The sequence below is a fragment of the Gamsiella multidivaricata genome (genome assembly GCF_025024155.1).
Source record: "Gamsiella multidivaricata strain RSA 2152 chromosome Unknown BC939scaffold_107, whole genome shotgun sequence".
Classification (NCBI taxonomy): domain Eukaryota; kingdom Fungi; phylum Mortierellomycota; class Mortierellomycetes; order Mortierellales; family Mortierellaceae; genus Gamsiella; species Gamsiella multidivaricata.
The window spans coordinates 65,335-89,802 of record NW_026251815.1 but is presented as its reverse complement, the minus strand read 5'-3'; the positions used below and the strand labels follow the sequence as shown (position 1 = coordinate 89,802).

General features: G+C 49.8%; 5 protein-coding genes across 5 annotated transcripts; 2 read left to right on the top strand and 3 right to left on the bottom strand.

The window, feature by feature from the left end:
- The first annotated feature begins 1,757 nt into the window (after positions 1–1,757).
- On the top strand, positions 1,758–4,550 carry BC939DRAFT_21339 (uncharacterized protein). The gene is made up of 4 exons (XM_051550722.1): positions 1,758–1,948; positions 2,059–3,503; positions 3,610–3,948; positions 4,046–4,550. The coding sequence occupies exons 1-4, from the start codon at positions 1,856–1,858 to the stop codon at positions 4,440–4,442; spliced, it is 2,274 nt and encodes a 757-aa protein (XP_051407046.1). The 5' UTR covers positions 1,758–1,855; the 3' UTR covers positions 4,443–4,550.
- A 1-nt stretch (position 4,551) lies between these two features.
- Positions 4,552–8,804, bottom strand: BC939DRAFT_21320 (uncharacterized protein). Its single transcript, XM_051550721.1, has 7 exons — positions 8,712–8,804; positions 8,430–8,612; positions 8,181–8,345; positions 8,037–8,102; positions 5,726–7,944; positions 4,970–5,610; positions 4,552–4,866 (listed from the first exon to the last, which is right to left on the bottom strand). Exons 2-7 carry the CDS (start codon positions 8,496–8,498, stop codon positions 4,595–4,597), a joined length of 3,432 nt encoding a protein of 1,143 aa, XP_051407045.1. The 5' UTR covers positions 8,499–8,612; positions 8,712–8,804; the 3' UTR covers positions 4,552–4,594.
- A 797-nt stretch (positions 8,805–9,601) lies between these two features.
- Positions 9,602–11,272, bottom strand: BC939DRAFT_467365 (uncharacterized protein). Its single transcript, XM_051557778.1, has 2 exons — positions 10,883–11,272; positions 9,602–10,804 (listed from the first exon to the last, which is right to left on the bottom strand). The coding sequence occupies exons 1-2, from the start codon at positions 11,142–11,144 to the stop codon at positions 9,741–9,743; spliced, it is 1,326 nt and encodes a 441-aa protein (XP_051407044.1). The 5' UTR covers positions 11,145–11,272; the 3' UTR covers positions 9,602–9,740.
- A 96-nt stretch (positions 11,273–11,368) lies between these two features.
- BC939DRAFT_533141 (uncharacterized protein) lies at positions 11,369–21,001 on the top strand (the record flags this gene model as incomplete). Its single annotated transcript, XM_051561686.1, has 9 exons — positions 11,369–11,516; positions 11,612–12,094; positions 12,217–13,614; positions 13,701–16,911; positions 17,004–18,310; positions 18,397–18,575; positions 18,666–19,307; positions 19,413–20,014; positions 20,109–21,001. The coding sequence occupies exons 2-9, from the start codon at positions 11,669–11,671 to the stop codon at positions 20,999–21,001; spliced, it is 8,658 nt and encodes a 2,885-aa protein (XP_051407043.1). The 5' UTR covers positions 11,369–11,516; positions 11,612–11,668.
- Positions 20,993–23,484, bottom strand: BC939DRAFT_467362 (eukaryotic integral membrane protein-domain-containing protein). The gene is made up of 7 exons (XM_051557777.1): positions 22,916–23,484; positions 22,701–22,761; positions 22,413–22,579; positions 22,170–22,287; positions 21,866–22,059; positions 21,581–21,757; positions 20,993–21,455 (listed from the first exon to the last, which is right to left on the bottom strand). Exons 1-7 carry the CDS (start codon positions 23,146–23,148, stop codon positions 21,161–21,163), a joined length of 1,245 nt encoding a protein of 414 aa, XP_051407042.1. The 5' UTR covers positions 23,149–23,484; the 3' UTR covers positions 20,993–21,160.
- Positions 23,485–24,468: the final 984 nt, after the last annotated feature.

The window sequence follows — 24,468 nt, the reverse complement described above, 5'->3', positions numbered from 1 at the left end:
TTTTAAATATATAATGCATCGCAACAGCTGCAAGGAGACGCATTAAAAAAAAGAAACCAAGTGGTTGTGCCATTCTGTACTGGGTTCATGTTATCCCACCCTCCTTATTCCTCTTTTTCTTTCTGTTGCGTCCGCGAGAGTACATAATTCCTAGTGTCTCAAAGGCATCCAAGGAGAAGGGTAAGCTTAAGAGTGAACAGTTGAAAAGACTCAGGTGTGCCAGTACATGTGTAGCATCGAACTGTACGTATAACAAAAAAAAAAAAAAAAAAAAAAAAGAAGGATAGGGACGCATGCTGAAAACTGGATGATACTCTGAGGAGAGAGGGGGAAAGAAGATAGTCAAGGAGGCAGAAAGGGTGGGAGGGTCGGGGGGAAGGGGGATTCATGCTCAGGAGTGTGGGCGCCATTTCGCTGTTGAGCATATGCACATTCATAAGGAGTCCCGGCCCTCGTTGTGGTCTCAGGAGGGAAGGGGGGCCAGGGCCAGGGCCCTTTGCAGCCAGGGGAGTAGTGGGGGTGTGCTGGAGCAGCGCGGCATAGGACGGCAGCGCGCGTGGCGGGGTTACGCGTCCCAGGCAAAGGCATTCGCCTAAATGTATAGTTCGTCAAATGAAATGGATCATCCTTCTACGGCGGTCATGGTTCAGTTGACCCGCCGCGTATTCCTCCATTTGTTTCACTGCCGCCATCGCGTTCTTTGATCCTCTTCCTTGCTCCTGCCTGCCTTCCAGCTCCCTTCGTTCCTCCTCATTACCTCTCAGGATCGACAGCCAACCCTACATGGACCAACTTCAGAAAGGTAGATTTCATCACCAGACTATTCCCACACTTGCTGATCATGTGCAAATATTGAATACCATCGTCTTCCCACAGGGCCGGTGACCCTCTTCTTTCACTCCCTGCATCGTTGGTCGGGTGAGGAACTCAATAGTCTCAAGGACATCATTAAGTAAGTAGATGGATGGCTACCGATCCTTCGGATTGTTGATATGAACCACACACATTCAATACGTCGGGACTCTGGATTAACACCATACTTCCTGATTATCGTTTTATAGTCAAATTGGCCATCAGAATGCCTCGTCGATCAAGTACGACCATAACCACTGCGTAAGTCTACGAGATTGCAAATCAACCATCCAGGCCGAATTGGGCTAGGAAGCACACAGGAAACGCCTATCATATGACACGACCTTCGACCAGCCTCACAAGTCTGGAGACACGCAACGATGACTTCTCGGAATTATCAATACCATCAAGGCTTTCTAACAACGTCGCTTCTGCTTCCTTCCTACAGGTTTTCACCGTCACAGGAACGGACTCGAGATTGCAACACCAAGCGTAGGTGACACTTTAATCCTCTCCGCATTAGGCCTTAACATATTGGACAATGGACGCGGACAAGGATGTAGATGCGGCAACAATAATTTATTAATGTGCAACTGTTATCTGTTTATAGCATGGACGCATTCAGCGAACTGCTTGAAAGAAAGGTGAGGTTTTGACCACATCTTTCCTTGCATTGCTCTGCTCTCATCCTCAGCGTTTGGTACATCGGCAGAGACCATTGTTTCGTCCGCAGCATTGCCGCTGACCAGCAACCTTTTTCTCGTATCGTACTGTAATTTAGACCCCAGCGCGGCCTGTACTCCCTAACAGACCGACCCGAGACTCGATTCCCGCATCATCCGACACGATAGAAGCGCAATCAAACGACAACTATGGTCTTCTGATCGACCTAGACGACCCCGGCACATCAGGGACGTCATCAGGACTACAGCCTGTTCCATCTCAACAGAGCAGACAGTCGATCGACTTCCACGTCGATGAGCGAGTTCGGGACCCATTCCAGATGTATTACGCGGACAAACGCCAGAGGGACGACTTGCCGACAATGCTGGCCCAAGGCTGCGAATGCGTAGCCGAGGTCTCTGCCGATGGAAGAGTAAGGAGCAAAGTTTTCTCGTGACCTTTTTGTTATCAGGGCCCGTCCGATCTGAAGTGGATATGGTACTCATGCACGCTTCGCCATGTATGTGGATTTACCTACGTTAGCTTATCACCATTTCCGGCGACAACAGGAACAACGTAGTGAAATGCATTCAGCAGATCGAGCAGATGCAGGAGTACTTTCTCCGCACGCCCTTTAGGATGGAAAAGGTTGCCCTTGTTTATGGCAGCAGCCGCGAGGAGTTTCGGCTACTCTTTGTGCCGGTTGCAGAACACAAATATTACTCGGAGCATCTGTCATTTCTGCCATCTTCTCTGACAAAAGCCGAACCTGGGCGTTTCAGCGTTATCGAGAAGGCTGTGTTTGATGTAGCTCGCAGTACCTGGACACTTCGTAACGGTGTCAGATTACCCTCTCGCACGCTCGATCCACCGCCAGGTTTCCCAGCTACCCCTGCAATCAGCAGTAGTGTGCAGAAAGGAAAAGGACCCTCACAACAAGCTTGGGGCCGAGGATCTCCTGCTTCAGACCACCAGACACGGTCGTCTTTGGCAGGATCTCGTTCTGGGAGCGCCACAGGTAGAGGAGAGTGGCATGAACAAGAAAATCCCGAGTTTGGATTTAGTCCTAGCAGGGAGGCCATCACCAGTCCTCGATATTCGAATCCATCGCCAAGCCGGCCGTCGTGGTCTCCAAACCCACAAAACCAGTCTTCATCATCCACACATTCACAAAAGCAGTCGCCGTGGTCTTCCAGTTCCTCGCCCGGCCAGTCATCTTGGCCTTCCCCTGGAGGATCCAGTAGCAGAAGGCCTGCGCCAGCGATTCAAACAACATTCCAGAGAGCGGAGGAGTCTGAGTGGCCAGCACCTGAATTCAACGCAGGCGATGCCGGCGATTTCCCCTCATTGTCATCCACCCCAAAGGGCGCGCCCAAGAGGACAGGCATGCCATCACTGCCGCCTATGAGACGAGTCGACACGAGCTCTTCTGGATGGAGTACACCTTCACCGGCCCCATCTCAGCCTTCGTCAAGAAGACCTTCTAGTAGCCTACAACGAGATAACCCAGTATCACAGACCAATGACAGCCTCGTCTTCGGTGAGCAAGAGTTTGCCTACTTGGAGGGCATCCGTGGGCAACCATCTAACAGCTCAAGGCCCAGAGAATATAACAGCAACGACTTGGAGCAGGCGAGATTGCGGGATCCGGTTAAGGAATATGAGGACCATGAGCGAACTATCCACATTCTTCCACGACTTCAAGCTGGACCTGGTAGTGGAGACATATCGCCAGCTACACCGCCAGCTACACCACAATCGCCTTTTGTCCAGGGTATGAGGGTATACAACATGCGCCAACTCTCGGAGAACATCAGAAATGGCTTGAAGGAACTGCGTGGACAGCGCAAGGAGATTCGGCTTACCGGACGACTTGGATGTGTACTCTATCCAACGGACCCCTCGATCCTCAATCAACCATGGGAGTACACTCAGCTCGAGAGCGTTATCGTGAAGGAGCGCGGAAACCGACCGCTTTTCTCTCCCATGTAGGGCTCTTAATCACTTTACATGTTGTACGTTTGTAGTCTACTACGTTTGCAAGTTTGTCCACCAATTATTCTCTTTCTCTTTCGTCACTCTTATTGCCAATAGTGCGACGGTTGATCACAACAACATCCGCAACATGTATGGATTCCTAGGCCCACAAAAGTCAGAGTCGGCCCATTTCGAAGTGGAGTGCAATACCAGAACCAACCCAACGTCCAAATACGTTCACACCATCGTAACAGTGCCCACAACAGTCGCTGTCCTCGATCGCGTGGTGACTCCTTGGGAAACGTACGGCGAGGTGACCTGGAATGCGGTTGACAAGCACATGGATTTTGAGATTCTTCTTCAGGCTAGAGAGGGCGTGATCCATGACACCAAGAGCGCTCTGGGCCGAACAGACGTGAAGCCCTTCTCCGTGTTCCGCAAGAAGCTCTCCATCGGGTAAATTAACCCAGCAGTCATGATATCGATGGTCTTGTATATGCAAATGCGGAACTTTTATTAATGCTTGCGTCTTCTCTGTCGTTCTCGATAAAAGAACAAGGAACAGTCATATCACTTGCTACGACGTCAAAAACTTCCTGGAGGTCCGCAGGATCAGTTTGCGACAGACGTTCACCTTTGACAAGCCCGGGCAGTTCACGGTGATGGTGCATAAGGTCGAGGAGCTGAAGCTGTCGAGAACAGCGGGACTCGAATCTGTGACAGGAAGGGCGGCCCAGGAGGGCAACAAGATGTGGTACGAGTTCGAGGTCTGCAACGAGGCGCTGAACAATAAGCTGAAGTCAAATCTGAAGCTCATCCCGGGCGCGGTCGCTGATTGGGATGTGAACAGCCTTGTGGGCGAAGATCCGATCAACTCCACGGAACTTGCAGAGATGGTTAAGACATTGATGCTCTTGGTGGATAAGTGCCAGGATAAGTTCATACTATGAACGCGCCTTTTTGCGAACCTGTTGCGTGCTCAATAGCGACACTTTCATTACATCTGGTCAAGCAATAAAACATTGCATTCAACCGTTGCGGCGCCCAAAAAAAAAAAAAGGGGTACAAAAAAGTATATTACAGTTCTTCGACTCTAATGACTCTAGCCTTGATTCGGATCTTGCATATGGCCTTGGTTCTGTTGTTGTTGCTGTTGTTGCTGTTGTTGTTGTTGCTGCTGCTGATGATGATGTAACAGCTGCTGTTGCTGTTGCTGTTGTTGCAGCTGCAGCTGGAGGCGTTGCTGCATGGCGATGAGTGCCGGTGCTGTGAAGGGTGCCCCTTGCATGTTCTGTAACACGTTGGGAGCGCCCAATGTCTGTCCTGGCATGCCCATTGTTTGGATTGGGCTATTGTTAGCGTTCGCTACTGCAGCTATATCAATGAGCATAGAAAAGAAGAAGCAAGAAAAATCAAATCAGCAACGATATTTAAAATAAGAATGCTCGATCGGGTCTCCTAATAATCGACCGAATACCTTGTCCAGCCTGCGATGATGCCTGCTGCTGCTGGTACGCGAACTGATGCTGTTGCTGCTGTTGTTGCAGCATCCTGGCCTTTTGCTGTTGGATAAGCTGTGCCTGTAACAGGAAAGTCTGTTGTTGCTGAGGTGTAATCCCGCCGGGCTGATTCGTGGGTGATATGATATTGGGTGTGTTCACTCCTGCTTGCTGCTGATGTATCTGTTGTTGCTGTTGCTGTTGCTGTTGTTGTTGTTGTTGTTGCTGCTGCTGTTGCTGGATCTGTTGTTGCTGTTGCGCCGCAAGCTGTTGCTGCTGCTGCTGAATAGCCGCCGGTATGCCCACGGTCACTTGCAGATTAGGGATAGGAACCTTCAGGAACAGCAACCCGATCAGATTGAAACGCTTCTCATTGTAGATCAGGACCATGCCGGCGTTGGGACCGATCTGAGGGAATCGAACCGTCGCCACGACTTTCTTGATGCCGAGGTTCTTGGTGAAGGCATCAAAAATGGAGCTGTTCTCGACAGAGTTGCCGGCAGAGGGGTAGATGTAGATGAAGGGGAGGCTGTGGGTCTCGGCGAGCTTCTGTAGCTCAGAAGTCTTGGCGGGCATGTGGCCCGAGATGATGAGTTTCTTGGGCCAGAGCGAAAAGGAGCTATGGACCGTTCACAAGCAATAACCAGTTAGTACATCAATATAAGTTCGTTATGAACGCTAGATAGGGCAATGAATGCTGAATGGGGCAATGGATCGAGTGCATAAGCACTTACTATTCCTCTTCCAGGGACTTGTCGATCTTCTTGCCCGCAAAGGTCGACACCGAGCACATATATTCCCGTGGCGGTTGACCGTTCGGTGTATTGATCATCCAAGAAATATCGCCCGACCAGACGGGATCACCGCCTAACCCGTTGTTACGCTGCTGTTGTTGAGCAGCCTGTAGCAGTAGCTGATGCTGCTGATGAAGCGTCTGCATTTGTTGCTGTAGATTTGGCTGCAACGGCTGCGGAAGTTGCTGTTGCCCATCCTGCGCAACCAAAGTTCCTTGTGAGTGTAATGCTGTATTTTGCTGTTGCTGCTGTTGGTTCTGTTGCTGCTGTTGCTGCAGCTGGAGTAGCTGGTTCTGGTTTTGTTGTTGCTGCTGCTGTAGCATCTGGTTTCTCTGCTGTAGTAGAAGGATGTTCTGTAACTGCTGCTGCGCTTGTTGCTGTTGTGGCGCGACTTGTGGCGATTGCTGTTGCTGTTGCTGCTGTTGCTGTTGTTGTTGTTGTTGTTGTTGTTGTTGTTGTTGTTGTTGTTGCTGCTGCTGCTGCATTTGTGCGACAGCATTTTGTCGTTGGATAGCCATGAGTTGGATGAGCTGCTGTTGCTGCTGGTGCGTAAGTGAACCGCCGCTGGCACGCTGCTGAAGCGCCCTCAGAGCCTGAAGCTGAGCGGCTGTGAGTTGTGGGGTGATATGCTGTTGCGACTGCTGCTGACCAGCTGGAAGATTAGTGGCCAATGCCTGCGCCGGACGCTGTTGTTGCTGCCCTGGCGCTTGTCCCTGCTGCACTGCTGCCGTGACAATCGGTGATCCTGCGGCAATGTTGGCCACAGGCGAACTTACATTACGCTGCAGTGGAGAACCCATCGCCGCAGATTTGGCAACCAAAGGTGAGCCGACCCCAGACGCCGAGCCCTGTAGTTGTTGTTGAGGTTGTTGCTGCTGCTGTTGAGATTGTTGCTGTTGTTGCTGTTGTTGCTGTTGTTGCTGTTGGTGCTGTTGTTGCTGTTGTTGGGCAGCTTGCTGCTGAAGCTGGGCCTGTAGGGGCTGCGCCTTGAGGTGTTGCTGCTGCTGTTGATAGAGATTGTACTCCTGTCCAGTCGCACCTGCAGGCTGAGATTTTGCGGGACTGGAATTCACGCCCATGCTGACAGATGTGGTTGGGGTTGGATTGGGGAAGCCCTGCTGTGGTTGCTGCTGCGGCTGTTGCTGCTGTTGCTGTGGTTGTTGCTGCTGCTGTTGTTGTTGCTGTTGTTGATGTTGTTGCTGGAGCAAGAACTGACGCTGGAGTTGTTGCTGTTGTTGTTGAACAGCCTGCCTCTGCGCCTGCTGCTGCTGCGACTGCTGAGCAGCAGCAGCCTGTTGCGCTGCAGCTAGCTGAGCAGCTTGATGAGCTACCAGCTGCTGTGCCAGCTGTTGCTGCTTAATCAGTGGCGATGCTTGCTGTTGTTGCGGCTGTTGTTGCGATGGTTGCTGCTGTTGCTGTTGTTGCTGCTGCTGTGCGATCTGTTGCTGTAGTTGCTGAAGCTGGTGGACTTTAAGTGCCTGGACATGTTGTGCTGTCAGTTGTTGATGTTGCTGTGGCGTCAGCGTCAATCCTGGTCCCAAATTCAACATTTGTGTTGATGTAGCCTGATTCGGCGTGTGCCCAGGTTGCTGCTGTTGCTGCTGCGGCTGTTGTTGCTGCAGCTGCGCTTGCGCCTGCTGAGGCGTTGATGCGAGCTGTGGGGTAGTCTTTGGCTGGGCCACCGCACTTCGAGCTTTGGACAACGCAGGACTGGCCGCCGTGGTAACAGCATCGGCTGTGGTCTCTGGAGTGCCGGTTATCGGGACTGGCTGAGCGTCGACTCCAGGTTTGGCAGCTTGATCCTGCGCTACCTTTCGGCTATCATCTGGAGCAGGAACAGGCGCAGATGGCGTGTGGGTGTCGTCGATTTTGGTCCGTTTCGCAGAGGGTCCAGATAATTTTGGTGAGTTTCCAGTGGCAGCTGGTGAGCTGGCAGACGTCTCCCGCTTAAGGTCCCCGGATTCTGACGGTCCAGCCATGCTGCCCCTCTTGGCCTGGTTTGCGGGGACATTGTGAGAGTCGGACACCTGTAGGGTGGAGCTGGCTGGCGCGGCGACTGCTGGTGGTGTTGCAGGAAGCTGGAATCCGGCAAGTTTGACGATATGACTTGAAGACGATTTTGGCGATGCATCGATAATTTCAACCGTTTGCTGGTTCGTCTGTGTAATAGGGTAAAGCGTGATTAGGAACTGTAATATGAAGATATACGACGAGTCCCAGCATTGAATGGCTTTCTTAATCGGCAATGTACCTTTTTGACCAGCTCGATTAGTTCGCTGTGCTGTGATGGCGCTATCAATGACAGGGTGATCAAACGCTAAGGATCGTGAGAAGTATCTAGTTAATAATGAAGCAAAGGGATCTAGTACACGGACAAAACTATAACAGGACCTACTTTGAGTAGTTCCTGCGCTGCATCATTAAGATTGTAATTGTCGTATCGCTCACTGGAGTTGCATCGGCAGCCCGTCGTGTGAGGGGAGCTATCAGCGACAAGAATAAGATGCCGCTCCGGTTCGGCGCCGTCGATCCCTCGAAGTTCATCGTACTGATCAAACATCTACAGAAAGGCAATGGAGTGCGCGGTTAGTCATAATGTTCCTAGGAACAGTGTCACCAACGACTACTGTGAAGGATGCTGTACCTCAAGTGCCGAGACGAGACCCTCAGTGACAGCGTTGCGGAAGACGCCACCATATTCAAACTTGATCATTCGCAATTCACGGAGGAAGTTCAGAGGATCGTTTGTAAAATATCGCGTATCGACTGTCGAAGCTGAGCTGGGTTGGTAATCGCCATAAATAGCCAGTCCACAACGTACAAGGGGCTAGCCGACCAAACCAAGACGATACATGTTAGCAACCTTGCCCTATCTCTGGACTCCTGGAGTCATTGCCTTTACTGATCGATAGCATTAGCCTCCTACCACGTCCTTGGGTCGAGGTTGGTTTGTTTCTGGATCGATTGGAGGTGTCCGGAAATGTCTAACGGTCGTACGAAATTAATTAAGGTCGATTAAGCACCAGCAGTGAGAAACAACCAAGAGGAGTGGGCATGCAAATCCATATCCATTGAGCTACATCACAACGCGCCTTTTAGCACTAACTGATCCCACAAATAAAGGAACATAAAGGACATGGTGCTTCATACTCATGCCTATTGTCAATTGAAGACGTGGTGATGGATAGTACACTTCGCTCCAGATCAGAAACGGTATCACAATCTCTTACCGAAGAATGGGTTCAATATAAGAAATCAGGAGCGTCTCGAAATTGGGACCCATCCTGGCTGAGTTCTCAATAACAAAGACGCAGAGAATCTCGTGTCGGTGGGTAGGCGGACCTGGTGTCGAGACACTGTGAAGTGGCATGGGCGAGGCACTTGCCCCTGGAGAGGCGAGACCAAATGCGGGAGAGGTTGCTGTAGGCCCTACCGAGGGCGTGTGTGCGTTGGCTGCCAGCATCGCTGTGGTATCAATTGTAGGTGTGAAGAGAGTACTAGGGCGAGGGCTATGGTCTGTATTGCTGCTTGGTATTACTCTTGCTGGACTATTTGCTAGTATGCTGATTGACAACGAATGTCGCTTTTTTGGTCCAGTTGCTTGAGGTGATTAGGATGGCGGCTGATCAGGAGTAGATCGGACGTTGTCTCCAGAGGTGTCCAAGGTAAATATTAAGGACGGTATTATAGGTAGACGCGACTGAGAGTCTATTGTTGCAAAGAGGATGTGGAGAGATGTGGAGACTATGAAGAAGGGTGCGGGCGAATACGAAGCAGCGAGTGAGCGTGTGTCCACTGAAGAGAAAAATAAAATGTGCCCAATTCGCCGTCTTTTTATAGGCGGTGCGCGGCAGAATTTATACCACTGCATAAATACCACTGCTGCTACGAGGCTTTGCCGGTCTACATTCGCGGCCACATGCCAATTGCTATATGTTAGAGAAGATATTTGGCTTCACAGAAACGGATTTGTATCAGCAATGGTCTCACCATCGCCACTCTCCTCGTTATCCTTCCTGCCTCTTCCACCTACGCGTATGTCACTCTCCAGGGACATGTTCTCCATCAATTCTTCAAACATTGGCTTGCGTATCGCCTGCATCTCAAATATTTCGGTCCGCCCAATTTCCTCCAGCACACTGCGTTCCAGTACCTCTTCTCCCTCTCCCTCTCGCACTTTGACCCTCACATATGCCTCCTGTGGTCGCTTCGATGACAGGTAAATACCGGTGCCTCTAAAAGTCGAGTCCACTCGTTGGCCTGCCAGACTGAGGCTGGATGCACCAGGGAGTTCGACATAAAGCGGGATTACATTCGCATGTATCCAAGTCAGATCATAACCTGACCTCAGAAAGATTCGGTCGATCCAATGTCTGCTTGTTTTGAGTGCCACTGCCTTGGGTCGTTCCTCGCGGTCCTTTGTCACGATAAAGATCACTTTGCTTCGAATGCCAGCTGGAACTCCATAGACCTCTGATTCAAATTGATCCACCACACAGATCAAATCCATAGGTCCAATGCCCATCCTAGACGTTGCGGCAATGCATGCCAAAAGACTCTGCAGCCGTTGACACTCGCGGGCGAAAGACTGAACATAGTGCTCCCGAGCTGCATCTGTACTTCGCCAGATCACCAAAGGACTATGCTTGACCTGCAGGCGAGCCCAAGAGTCATCTACAAGGAGCACACGCCGAAGGCAAGGTGGCGAGTTCTTTGCTTGAATGTCCGCCATTCGTATCCGATCGATTAGATCCAGGTGGAAGGGTTCGGGCAGCATCACTTTGATATGAGTATCTGATTTTGGTGATACAATAAGTGCCAAAATATTGGAGGGCGAAAGAATGGGCGAAGCGAAGCCATCGTTTTGGCTGTTGGTTGCTGTGTCCGGTGGTGGTGGCTGTCCCTGCATATTTAGCCTTTGCTCAGTCAATGCTGTTCCTGCATCAATGACACCTGGGAGCACGCGCATGATTTCGGAGAACAGCTCTGCATGGTACTTCAGGATTGGGCATAGAGTGTCTAACATAAACGGCGTTGGTTACATCAATGAAGCAAGGAGACATCCAAATTGGAAAGTGTACTTCACGAAGGACATACCTGAGTACAGGATGACATACTGGGACTGCAGTCGATCTGACTCCGGTAACTGCTCGATATTGGAGTAGATCTTGGAGATTAAGGCTTGGTCTTCCTCCATAAGCGTTCCTGCAAATGGTACAGCTAGCTGTAGCATAGGAGCAGTATTGGAGTGCGGGTAGATAGGTTCATGTGTCTGGGTAGCCTCAAGAGGCAATTCTTTGATGCTACTGCTACCGTCGTAAGCAGAGGAAGGGTCGGTAGAAGGAACAGGAGAAGACATTGGTTACTGTTGAGCGCGAACGCAGGGGTGCAATCCCCTTCCCAAAGACTCGTTAGGTTGGAATGTTGGATGGGATGTTGCTTTGTGAATGGAGGGAAGTGCGGGGTAGAGCGCGGAGTGTGAGAAGATTGCGACGTGTACCTGAACTCTCTCTTGGTTGCACGCGTTTTGTTTATTTTGATGACTATCGAGCACACTCTTTTTAGCCTTCTTTCACTTCCTCGCTTTTTCAGGACACATTCCGTTCATGACCTCCGTAGACCTCTACTCCCTTACTCTACCTCAAGGATAGCAGCAGCAATACCGAGCGGCACTACGCACACCCACACCTTGTTATACCAGTGCGATTCCAGAACATTGAGTCCTGGCGAGGTATTAGCCAATCAAGGAGCAGAAAACGCCACCAAAATATTGCTGTGGACAACAATTTAACCACAATAACCTCGCTGTTCCAATATACCGGCTAGATCAACCAAGGCACTGTCTGAGGCAGAACGTGTGCAGCCTGCCCCAACTCAGACCCGATGCCAAAACGAAGCGCAAAACAACACTCTGAACAGGTGCTTCAGGAACAGCACTCGACCATCAGCTCCCCTCCTAATCCTTCAAAAGGAGAAGTCCCGCAATCCCCGCCAACACCCCCAAATGACTTCATACCCATCAGTAACTCAAGTTGGGACACGGCGTCAGCATCTGAAATTCAACGGGGATCGTCCCTTGCACCGTCCACAACCATACCGCCTCGGTCAAAAATTCTTGTCCCGGACTCAGGAGACGAAGCCGAGTATGATGTTGTCAATGCTAGGAGGAAGAACTGCGGCTCAGATGAAGGGCCACTGGAGTTGACCTGTGTCAAACCTTATACCGCTATCCCACGACCTATTGCTTCTCATACTGAACTGGCAGGCCAGGGCAAGAACGAGTCCAGATCATCAAACTTGTTCGTGCAGGTAAGCGAGGAAGAGCTGCCATCTCAAAAAAAAAAAAAAAAAAAAGAGTCAATCTTCCATTGGAGTTTACGTCTTCGTGAGCGCCGTTTGATAATTTTGTATTATTTCATTGTTGACTATAGGATGTACCCGACTCTGAGGACGAAGGATTGAACTTGCAGGTTACAGATGAGCCAGTATTAGAGCATCCGGAGAATGGGGGCCATGACGGGTCTACTCAAAGTATCGACATCTTGATCGACGAAAACATGGGGATCTTTGAGCCGCGTCAATCCAGTACCAGCTTTGTGGACCGCGTCGACCATTCTACAGGCCACAATGAATCGTCAACCTTGGCAGAACTGCCGGTGAATTATCAGAGCCAAGTGTATCAACCGGTTATCCGCTCCTATCCGCTCAGAGAACGCACATTCCAACAGCGTATGCCCTACACCGCCGACAAGCAGCTGCATGCTAGACTTATCGGAAGCCGAGGCAGCGGTTCTTCTCGACATTCCCTTGCACGGGACCTTTCGCGGGAGGATCTCGCTCTGCTGGATCAGCAGGACGACGAAGAAGACCCAGACTATGAGGACCGTGGTGCGCGAGATGTGCACGCAGTAGACGGTATCGATGACCCAGATGTGCTTGATGGTCCCCTGAGGTCAATGCAGCGTCCGCACTTGAAAAAGATAAAGGATAAAAGAACTATGGCAAATATGGATTTTTTCCTTCAGGATTTGGATGATGACGACCTTCCAACGATTGAGGAGTTGCGCCGCCGATACCTAACGCCTACACACTTAGATGCTCGCAAATCAGCAACCAAGGACGTTAATGACTCCCTTCTCCGCGTCAAACTGCCTCCGGCACTGAGTGCACGGGCGAAACAAAAACTCGAACGACTGGCATTACAGCCCCTGGAGCCTCTGGATCCTGTCGATGCAGAACCAGCGATTCCCTACCAGATGAGATTTTTTTCGGCAACTCCACATCATTCGACCGATGAAGAAAACGAGGCTGGCATGCCGTCACCAGACGGATCTATGTCAGGAACACCATCTAGGACTGACGTGGCCAACATCTTGCAAGTCGACATGGCCCACGACTCCTTCAGCGATAGCGATAGCGAACCCCTGCCATCGATCAAGAAAACCAAAAAAATTCGACAGCACGTTCTGCCCATGGCGTTCTTCAAGAGGAATTTATTACCAGATGATGCTGCGGCATTGAGATCGATGCGCTCAAAGCAGGCGTGCACACGGGCGTCCGCTGTGGAAACTAGAGCCGAGCCGGAACAAATACAGTTTGCACACCATGCCAAAAGACGGATCGCATCATCAGGTCAAGATCGTGGTGGTGCACTGAACGACTTTATCGCCCAGTTGGCACAGGATAAGAGCGAGACTGAGGACGAATCATTTCGGGATCTTTCTCCGGGCAGTCCTGATTTTGATAGCGATTCTCATGGCGACATGTGGAGGTCCCATCCTAGCTTGAAGGACATTGTACCGTCCAAGAGTCGCTCATTGTCGTCTGAGGTAAATGGGCTCGGTTATGTATTTTGAAATTACTATCATTTCTACTCTAAATTATTAATTAACTTTTCATTCATATTGTCACTTAGCCCTATAACCATGAATATCAAAAGTCATTGTCCCTAAAAGATGCGGGTTCATCGGATTCTGAGCGGCAAACTTCACCAAAGAGGCAGGATCCAACAGATGATCGGAGTAGATCGACTAGGGAGTCACAGGCATTCCAGAATCCGTCGAGTAAAGGTCGCCCAGCATTTCGTGCCGAACGACTGGACATGATCGACAGAATGATTGTCAGGGGTCCTCATAGGTCATCGAAGCCCAAGCAGTCGTCTTCCTCGATTACATACTCGAGGAAGCGACGTCGAGTAAGTCGGAATTTGCCGTCAACAAAAATTCGTCGATCTGCGAATGGCCACATTAGAAATACTCCACGTTCATACAGCCATCTCAGCGAGTACTCTTCGGCAGACGCACAGGAAGTGGGCTCCGGATCCGATTCAGCTGTTTCGGACGACTTTCAGGACAGCGCCGTCAATTCTCAACCAAGGAAACGCGCTGGAAATGACATTCGTGGATATTACAGGCACCAGAACCGTCCTCTACACGAGAGGCACAATTCCGATACAGATCAGGACTTTTTTGGGGACGGTTATGCGTTCCATGACCAAGAATACCAAGACAGTGCAGGCTATATCGAACACTCCCTCAACCAATACGATACTACCACACCTACACATCCACCAAGACGACTGTGCCGTCCCAAAGTCATCCCTAAGCTGCGGGTATTCAAACCGATGCGCCCCCAACAGCCACACACGCGGTCAAAGCCAAACCGGGCAACTCAGAGCAGACCAAAGGTGCTGCGCCAGCGAACGATATACTCTCATCTATCAAGCTGGCACCCACAACAACCGGCGCCAAGCCGACCACAATTTGTCAACAAACCTTTTTTCGAGGCTTCACCGAGGAAAACAAGGCCTCACCGGGATCGCGATCATAGTCAACATCCAGGAGCTGGCAAGGCAACACGCCAGGAAAATACCGGAGACATGGAAGGTGACGTTCCAGTAGATGACTACATAATGCCGGATCAACCGTGGAGCAACGAGGATGGTCCTGGATTCGAACAGACACCTTTGCCAGAGAGTCTTCCAATACCACTACCAGCCCTCAAACCTTGGAATCCAAACTATATGGCGACCGAGTTTCGTGACACAATCTACACAGGCGCTCGGAACCAACTTTTCTCGGACAAAATTATCACGAACGGACTCTACTTTCCGCGCGACACCTATATCGGCAGAGGCATGCTTTCACAGCTGCTGCGGACCATGTCACTTCAACCCAAGGAGGGTTTTTTAACTCCTAGCAACACGGCCCGCGCCACCTTCTTTGGTCAACCATTTGTGACTAATTGGGAGGAAATGTCGAGTATCGAGCGTGATCTGGATTCAGTTGTTCTTGATTTCAACAGGCGATTTCAATCGATCCATGAGTCTTTCCGAGTTCAAGATGTCAGCAACCTCCGCAATGAACTTATTGCATCAAGCGAGCTTTCTGCCTGTTTACTAGCACTTGAGAACATGACTGTACTCTTGATGGAGCGCCTAGCGGTCTCGTCGCCTGCTGAGCGCATTTCGTTCTTGAGTATTTTCAAGTTCAAAGTCATTGATGCACTGGCGTCGCTTCTTGAGACGATGCACATCAAGTCTCACCACCCACAAATGTCTACCTTCCTGCTTTGGGCAAGATGGGCGTTGGTGACATGGTATATTCTCGCGAGCTACGAGTTACATGATGGACAGGACTCGGTCAACAGCACTGCCAGTTCTCTTTTGCACCAGTTACTTAGCACAGGTAGCTCTGGACTCTGGACGCAGCTTACAGCATCGTTGAACCGACTTCAGGCATCGCCCGGCGTGATCCATGGCCAGGACGTACTAGAGATCTGGGTATGTCTTATCCAAGTGCTCAGCCGATATGGAGAATTGCATGGCTCCTCGGGGGGCTTTTGGTCGTTGTTCAATAAGAGCGTTCGGGATATATGGCTGAAGGATGAAGGCTCAGTTGAGAAGGACGGGACAATAGTCGAAGTTACTTCGTGGCAAGATCGGGGCAACAACGTCATGGGACTGCTGCAGGATGTTTGCAGGCTTCACCAGTTTGAGAGAGACGGAAGCTCCAATGCTACAATTCGTACAACCGAGAACTGGGAGCTGATCATATTTTTGCTTCAGAAAGGCTGGTTGGAGCATATGCCTGCTGAAAGTACAGAGACGGAGCGTGATTTGCGAAGGTTGCTTCAATTCTGCCACTCTCGAATCAATACATGGGGTTGGACCCCTTGCGCGGATATCGTCGTGTTTGTCTATCGGTACTTTGCTGGCAGAGGCTTTCGGGATATGCCGACGGAGCATGGCTATCGTTTGCCAGAGTTTTTGAAGCAGATGATCACAGCAACGACCCTGGATCGTAGGGGGGCCGAGGTACAGGAAATGGATGATCCACAAGTAGGTCAGCCAGCCGAGTCCGGCCCCAATATGGCGTTCGTAGAGACAATGGACGAGTATGATAGATGCTTTGAGGTATTCCTGAAAATCTTGGCAAAGACGATCCATTGGCAGATCAAATCCATTTACGCAGACGGAGAGTTTACAGATACGCTACAGACATCAAGTGCAAGTGCAGCCTTCCAGACAAATGGCTCGCTCTCCAATCAGGGGACATCATCCCAAGCGTTAAGCAGGATAGAGAAGATGAGGGCCTGCAAGCGACTACTTTCATCCGTCTCGCCCGCCATCGTCACTACCATCTCGTCGTCCGGTTCGAGCGAGCAGACGTATTCCTCTTTGTGCAACCCTTGTAATTTGGTGCTTGTAGTTGCACTTCTGGTACCGGATTCCATTCGTCCATCCAATATTGGTCAGCTGAAGAGTCTACTTAACTTCGAAGGCAGCGATGACGCATCCCGGAGAATCATGCTAGAGTCGATCTTTTACCTTGGCACAGCATGGCAGCGACAGGATAAACACAGCGCCATCGCTGGGAACGGCGGACGATCGCCGAAGAAAATTTTGGATTACTATTTTGAACGACTGGAGTTCTTATGCCAGGCGTTTGAGGAAGATTTAGCAGTGACTGATGCAGGCACCAGCTATGTGTCTCGTAGCAAACGCCGGGCCCCAGTGGCTGCTCTTATTGAAACTGCACTCAGCTATGTCGGTCGCTTATTGAGCAACGAACAGGACCTTGATATTGGAGGGTCTCCATACCCGCCTCTCGCATATCTCGATCAGAGTAAGTTCCTGGTTATCGACTACCATAAGCTCTTTTATGCCGATCCGCAACCCTAATGCTGACATAAATGCTAATGCCATGGATGCAACTAGGACTCTCTCGTTTCTTTCATCCCGATAAGGCATACCCTCCGGAACTGAGACTGCAGGCACTTGGTATTGTCGAGAGTTTTTTGGCACTCAGAGGGTCTCATATTGTGCACCTCCAGCATGTGATGACCAAGGCGGCAAAGAGCAAGGTACAGGAGGTTGTGGCTGCAGAAGGCATGAACACCAGCCAGAACTACACCAATACTTCAATGGACGATGAGTTTTCTTCGCTGGAATTCGATCAGTTTGTCTTTGACGACATGGATCTCTTGGATCCCTCGCCACCATCGGATGTAAAGGCCCCGGAGCCGGGCAAGCCAACCATCGTGCCTGCAACTGCCACATCTATACCGCCCAGGGATATACCAGTGGTCCTTCCTCAGGATGAAGATCTAGCGAAGACGATACTGTCGTGGATTTATCCAAGTCTAGAGAAGCTGATCAAGGCACGGCAGCAAGCTCTTCATGATAAGCAACAACAACAGACACGGTCTACGATACCAGGAAACTTGGCTCAGCAGCAGATTGGGCCCACAGGCTATCTTGCTACTATGCAAATCGCAGGACGACGAAACACTGCCTCCTCCGGCGACCCAACCGCAGTGGTAGTTTCGAATCTGGCATCGATGTCTCTACAGGGTGCGGAGCGAATCCTTTCGATTTACGCCGACTGTAGCGTCATCCTGCTTGATCATCGTCGTATAAAGATGGGCGACATAACGAGCCCGTTCAAGCGCGAAGCATGGCTCGGTCCTTGGATACAGCACTGGAGACTGCAGGATGAGTTGGTCTGGGCGATGCGGGTGACAGAAACTAGCCCGGGCATTGTATTGGCGTACGAGGACATGTTCCTCGGCGTTTGGTTCAGTACTGTCAGCATTCCTGTCCACGAGCTGACTGTACAGCATCGCTTTTTGAAAGCCATACTGAGTATTGTGGATTCTGCTGCAGTGGATGCTGTCAGTGCTCAAGGACCGGTGCTTTGTCGTAACCTTTTCAAAGATCTGCCGATCGCCCACTTGGACTACAACTGTACTGGGGTCAAGGATGTTCTCAGTCGGTCAGGTGAATTAAATGTGGACCGCAGCCTTGTGGATACAAACCAGAATGCGAAACTGTTTCAGGAGTTCAAAGAATCGAGGCTGCAACTACTGGCCAAAGTCCTAAGCAACATTGGAGAGCACTACATGGCAGTTCGGCCGACCCCCGGTTCTGCGGATCCAAAAGCATATTATCAAGCGCATTCTGTCAAGTCTCGCTACCAAACATATCTGGGTTTGCTACTCAACCAAATCAAGAGGGACTACGAGGTGAGCCGGATGATGTTTAAATATCTTGTGAATACGAAGCTTTTAACATCTCGGCCTGTTAATGCGTATTGTCATATTGTTTATAGAGACTAGAGTTGAGGCGGATGGTGCGGGAAAACATCACACATGTGGACTTGGCCCACCATGTTGTAGGCCATGTCATCCAGCATTGTGGGTTGGTTATGCAAAGCTCTCAGCTCGCTGGTCCACAAGACTCTATTCTGAACTTCCTGACCTCGTCTCGCCACTTTCCACAGCCCCGAATGCACGTGAACACCGCTCGTCAGATTGTTCATAGGAATTATGGGAGCAATGCACTTACGCCCACTTATTTTCGTGTATCTTTCTGCAATAGGGATGGCGTCTATATCCACCAAAAGATCCGAGGATACGCCTATCTGTATCAAGCAGGAGAGAAGCAGTTCTTCCAGGATTTGCTGCAGATGATCATCAATCTTTTGAGGATCATTCCCGGCAAAACTAGTTTACGGTTTGATTGGCTCTCTCAGAACCGTGTTCATGCACGTCCCGCTGTGCCTGGCGCTGGATTACGCGCCCTCTCTAAGGATGGCGAGGAGTCGAGCGCGTACTTTGGATTGAGGGTCATGGATGCCGGATCAATTATCTATGAGTACTTTGACCAGGACAAAGAAGCGCCCACCACTACGCTAACCAAACAACTGGCCTTGGAAGTCGCAAATGAGCGATTTTTGCCAGCTTCTAGATCGCCAACTGCAACCATACCTCAACTCTTCAGCATTCAGCCAGGGAGTAACGGCAGCACTACAAAAGGCCAGAGCACCGACAGCATTTCCACCACGGCGCGGGTACCACCCTCTACTCTGACAACACCTCCTTCAAGGTCCTCTGTTCAAACACTCTTTGGGAATCAGCTCGACAAGCAGAAAGACACCTTCGATCATTGTAAGGAGGCATTGCGAACATTAACCAGCTCCCTAAGGAACGTCGCTTTGGAGGCAGAAGATAGGAAGCAGTGGTGAGTGCAGTTACCCGTACTGTAATGCAAATGCCTGCATTTCTTAGACCTATTTAGAACTAGTAGGATTGATTTTCTCACTTGTCTGAAATTTATGCTTCATAGGAACACTGTTATGGGTTCATTCAGGACAATGGTCTTTATTTCGATATTCCGACCTCTTTTGACCGCATTTCTGGGGCCAGACAGCCAGCAGGGCTATTGCTCAACGCTGGTGCCGACCGATGCTGGAGCGGAACATGGTCACACGATGGCACGGGCACGCCCGCAACGGCCCAGCCTGATGGTCATATCAGTGCCCGTCATTCAATGGTTGGTGTCTCTGATTGCAGCTCTTTCCAGCGATATTAGCTCCCTGAGCGCAGGCGCCCCGACATGGACTCCTTCGGTGGCTAGTATCCCCGCAGGATCCTTTGAAGATAATTCCATGACACAGGCGCTTGAAGGTTTTCAAAAGGAAACGTCTATGCTGTTCTCATCCCTGTTGCAATCTTTGGCAGGCAGTTTCGATCTAGTCAATGATCTGTGGATGGAGCGCACTCGAAGGCGTCTCGGCGATCTCAATGCTCAAGGCGATGATATGGACTACGCCCAGGACGACAGCAGAGACTCTGTGAGAGCACTGTATCTATTTGGCCATGTACTGCAGGCCATTGAAGCGATTGTCAAAGTGGCGCGGAAGATCCAGAGGGAGCATGTCGCCTTTTGTAAGCTATAATTGTGAGGACAGCATGGCTCAAGTTCCTCGGAGATGCATGTCTAATCTGTCTACTCTTCGCTTTACTGCTTGTTATCTTACAGATGAACGAAATATGTCATGGCGAGAAGCGCTGCTGGAGTTGGTTCAGTTTGCTTTTGACTACGGCTACTGCTTGATGATGAGCATTGGTGGACCTCTTGAAAAGGACTACGATATTGAGGAGAACGCTGTTGAATTCGCAGAAAGTTTTCCGGATCACAATCGCGTAAGAACCATGGCTGAACTGATAAAGAGCTCCTTATCGACCACAGATCGGATTCCTGGAGCACAGGATGCTGTGTCAATGGAGGCATCTTTTCAGGAGTTTCTCTCAGGCCACACGCAGTTTTCATCGTTTGAAGGGCTGGTACGCCGTGAGCTCCAAAATCTTTCGTCCTTGGAGAACTGGTCCGGGGATGTTTTATCTCCAAGCGCCAATCCGACAAGGACTAGCAACGATACAACCTCAGCTAATCCACTGCAGCGTGACCAGGCAAGATTGGGTCAACAGCTGGAAAGACACCACTGGGCACTATGGAATTTCCAGAGCACATTTTTGGACTTTGGCCAATCCATTTCTACGCTGGACGGGAGACTCCACCGTCAAGTCCAACGGGCGCTAGGAACACTGCTGAAACCGCCTGCGATATCTTCTTATTCTAATGGTTTTGTGCCATTTAAGCAGAACGATACAGATGATTCTGTCTGGTATCATATTTTGCACCATGCAACCGACCCGTCTCAACTTCAACCTCCGAAGTCCTTGGCTATTCTCCGATGGTGCCTAAGTCGTGAGTGGCAATTGTTTCTCGCTAAGTGGGGTGATACCGGAGCAGCGTGGCATGACAGCGACTCGATACGAGCAGAGGTACCAGTGAGCACAGCAGGCCAAGATCAGGAACAATATCGAAGTGGGCCATCATTCATGCGGGGTCTCGATGATCTTTTTGTATAGACGCTTTTTTTTTTCTTCGCTGCATTTGTATTTCTACCGCTATCTTAATGTAATTTACTCTTCAATCTTTTGCCTGCTCAAATCGCCATCAGTATACAGGAGAGCTTTATTAGCTCTCATGGCATTATGTTTATATATCGATGTAAGCGTCTTGGCTTCTCATTGCTTCTTTGCGCCAGATGCGGTATTAGGTGTGCCAATGCTGCCGCTGCTATTTTTGGAGCCCTTGGTAGAGTCGAGGTCCTCATCCAGGGCTGTCGTTTCAAACAGAACGTCGCTCTCGTCGTTCGGCTTGCTTGTGGACGAGGACTGTGCTGGTATTGATGGGAAGGAAATGGGGTTGTTTGCAGATGGTGATGGTCCCAAGAAGGTCTTTTGACTGAGTCCTGGGAGACTGGCGCTGTTTCCTGCCGCCGCATGTAGCCTCATATCCAAGGCCTTCAATGCCAATGCTCTACAAGATAGAAAGAAACAGCAGTGTTAATAAAGTAATCGCCAACAACTCCATCGCTTATTTTTTTTTTCTTTCTTTCTTTCTTTTTTTCTTTTGTGACTATGTCAGCAAAGCCCGATCCATACCTTCTGCGTTCTGCTTCTGCCCGCAGGCTAGCAGGTTGTGTCATGGGTAGTACCATGCCTGACATCTGAGGGCTTTCAAGATCGCGCTCAAAGCTCGCACCAAATCCCAATGGCGTGCAGATACGAAGTCGCACCAAAATGCCAAAGACGAGGTTCGACACGGCTTTGACAGGGGGTCTAAAAGAGAAAAAAAAAAAAAAAAAAAACGGTGACGAAAAACAGATCAGCGACCACCAGGTAAAAAAAAGAATCATTCGATTTTGAAATAGAGCGCAATTGACGTACTGTGCTGCCTCTGGAAAGAAGGATGCAAAGGAAAAGGTTTCACTGCGGTCTCCACGGATACCATCCTGGATCTTGAAAAATCTCGAGTAGATCCAGGAGATAAGCAGGCCATACATGGCCAGCATGAGCTGAACCTGACTGCGCGTGATCAGGCTTTCGAAAATCATGAACAGGGCAAAGAACATTGGCAGGGTCTAAAGTATAAAAAAAAAAAAAAAAAAAAGTGAGAGGAAATGCCATGGTATTAGTACCCAATCGATCGATCCCATGCCTACAGCCTTTCATACGGAGTCGGATAGGTTACCTTGACACGGACCGAAAAGATGCCCCACATGGTGACAAGGTGCTCAGGAACGAGCTGCTTAAAGCCGATCAAGAATCCGGCCATGACTGCAGTCAGTCCATAAACCCGTGTATCGTATCTGATAGTTCGACAAAGAAAAAAAAACAAGATGGTGATCCGTTTTTATCAGCCCTCAAAGACGTTATTTGAAAGTTGAAAGAACAAAAAAAAAAAACATGTGTTGCCTCATTGCATTTGCCGTACAATAGATCCTCGTTACCGCGAACGATGTACTCGAAGAGACAAGTAAAGTAGATGGCGAGCATGCTACCGACACTGGTCACCGCCAAAAACTTGAAGAACTCGCGTGATCCCCATGCACGTTCCAGATATTTGCCGCTCCCGAGCAGGACCACTGTGTTGATAGCAAACTAATTTGACCGTTCAAACGAGAAATGAAAACAGAGAAGGATTACAGCGTGAGATATGGATCCTCCTGAAAAGCCTCCTGAACATCTTTAGTGGCGACAAAAGTGCAGATCGCTTGCTTGCCTGGATGATACTCCTCTCAAAGAACGAAGCTGTAGCAAACGTCCAGAACCGGTAAGGTGCTCTAATGCCGCCATGCGGACAATAACATAACAAAATGGGGGTAGATCTGTCAGTTTTGCCCTCCCTTTGTTTTTGTCAATTGTGAATTGAAAAAGCATTTGGCAGAGAACTGCACAGCAATTAACACAGCACTTGATACAGTAACCACCACTTACGAGACGGGCACCAGGGCAAGGAGCGAGATAATGGTACCCTCTGCACTTGCATATGGAGCACTAGGATCCAAACCCGAATCGTCGTCGGAATAGCTGACCAGGGCCATATCTCTGAAGCGAAGGACGAATCCTAAGGCGGTCATGACCGTCATGGCTGTGGATATGCTTTTTGTCAACGGCGGCACGTTGCTAAAGTTGGTCCGCCAACTCGTGGCAGCGCCTGCTGAAGACATTGTGTATTTGAGAGGGAGGAGAAAGCGCTTCGGATGCGGATGGGATGGATGGGATGAGAAGGAGAGAGAGAGAGAGAGGGAGAGAGAGATTAGGGGCGTGAAAGGGGATGGGTGCCGAGGATGGGATGATGCTGTGTGTGCGTTGGAGCAAAACGAACGAACAAGCGCCCCGGGCGTGGCGCCAGGTAAAACGCGCTCGGTGGAATTTGTCACCTGACAAGGCAAAGTTGTCGCACCAGCAGTAGCTTTATTAAAAGTAACGAATATGTAGACAAGTACGCGGTTAAGAACACTGCAAAGTGCTCAGAAGATCCCGGATCTTTGGTTTGACTCTGGTTGCCCAGCCTCCTGTCTTTGCATCGATTATCGATCTTCGCAAGATTCAATGCCCTGTTTAATCGAAAACTTTCAAATCCTGCGTCCATAGACAGCATATTTGAAACGTACATGCGTCGCAATCCAGAGTATTAACATAATAACATAACAGCATGAATGCCAGTTCCAAAGCTACTGCAGTGTCTTCGAGATCCACCCTGCGATCTTTGTGCGATCAGTTTCTGTGACCCTTGATATCTCCGTGGTAAACATCGTCTCCGGGCGCTGAGAGGATTTCGGGTCGACGACGAACAAGGGCTACCGTTTCTGAACTGTATATAAAACACTAAATCCATAATCTGCAACTACTCCGTGCCTTTCAATAAAGAAGTCCTGCAAACTGGAAAGCGGTAAAAAAAAAAAAAAAAAGTCAGCTGTTGACACCGCTGTGCTTGATCTTGGACGATTTCAGAGCCAGTCTATAGAAAGTTTTCTTTGATGGTGTCCAGGATGTCTGCGCTACAAGAGATAATAGAAAAAATCTCAGCATTATATGAAAATAGGGCCGCTCAAGATATGCCACGTCCGAGATGTTGATAATTAGCCAAAGCAAAAGGACCAGATCTCGTCAGCTTTCGTGAAAAAAAAAGACTTGAATGGTATGTTTTAGTAATGCTGAAGTATCTCCAAGTGAGTATTCACGGAGTCTTCTTTTTTCGCCGAGTTTTTGTGGATCCTCGTGCTTTGGAACCCACTGAATCAAGATAAACCAAAGTTCAGTTGCATTTGGTTTAGCGAAAACGTACTGAAAGCTATAGGATATGTTCACATAAGAGTTCACGACAATCAGGAACACTACATTACTTCCGTACCTTGCCTGAGCCCTTGTTATGGAGAATGCAAGCAGGACAGGTGCAATAGAGACAAGAAATATCAGGGATTCATACACATTGCCCATACTTGTTTTCCCCTGCACTAACCCGATGTTCTTGATACGCCCATCGA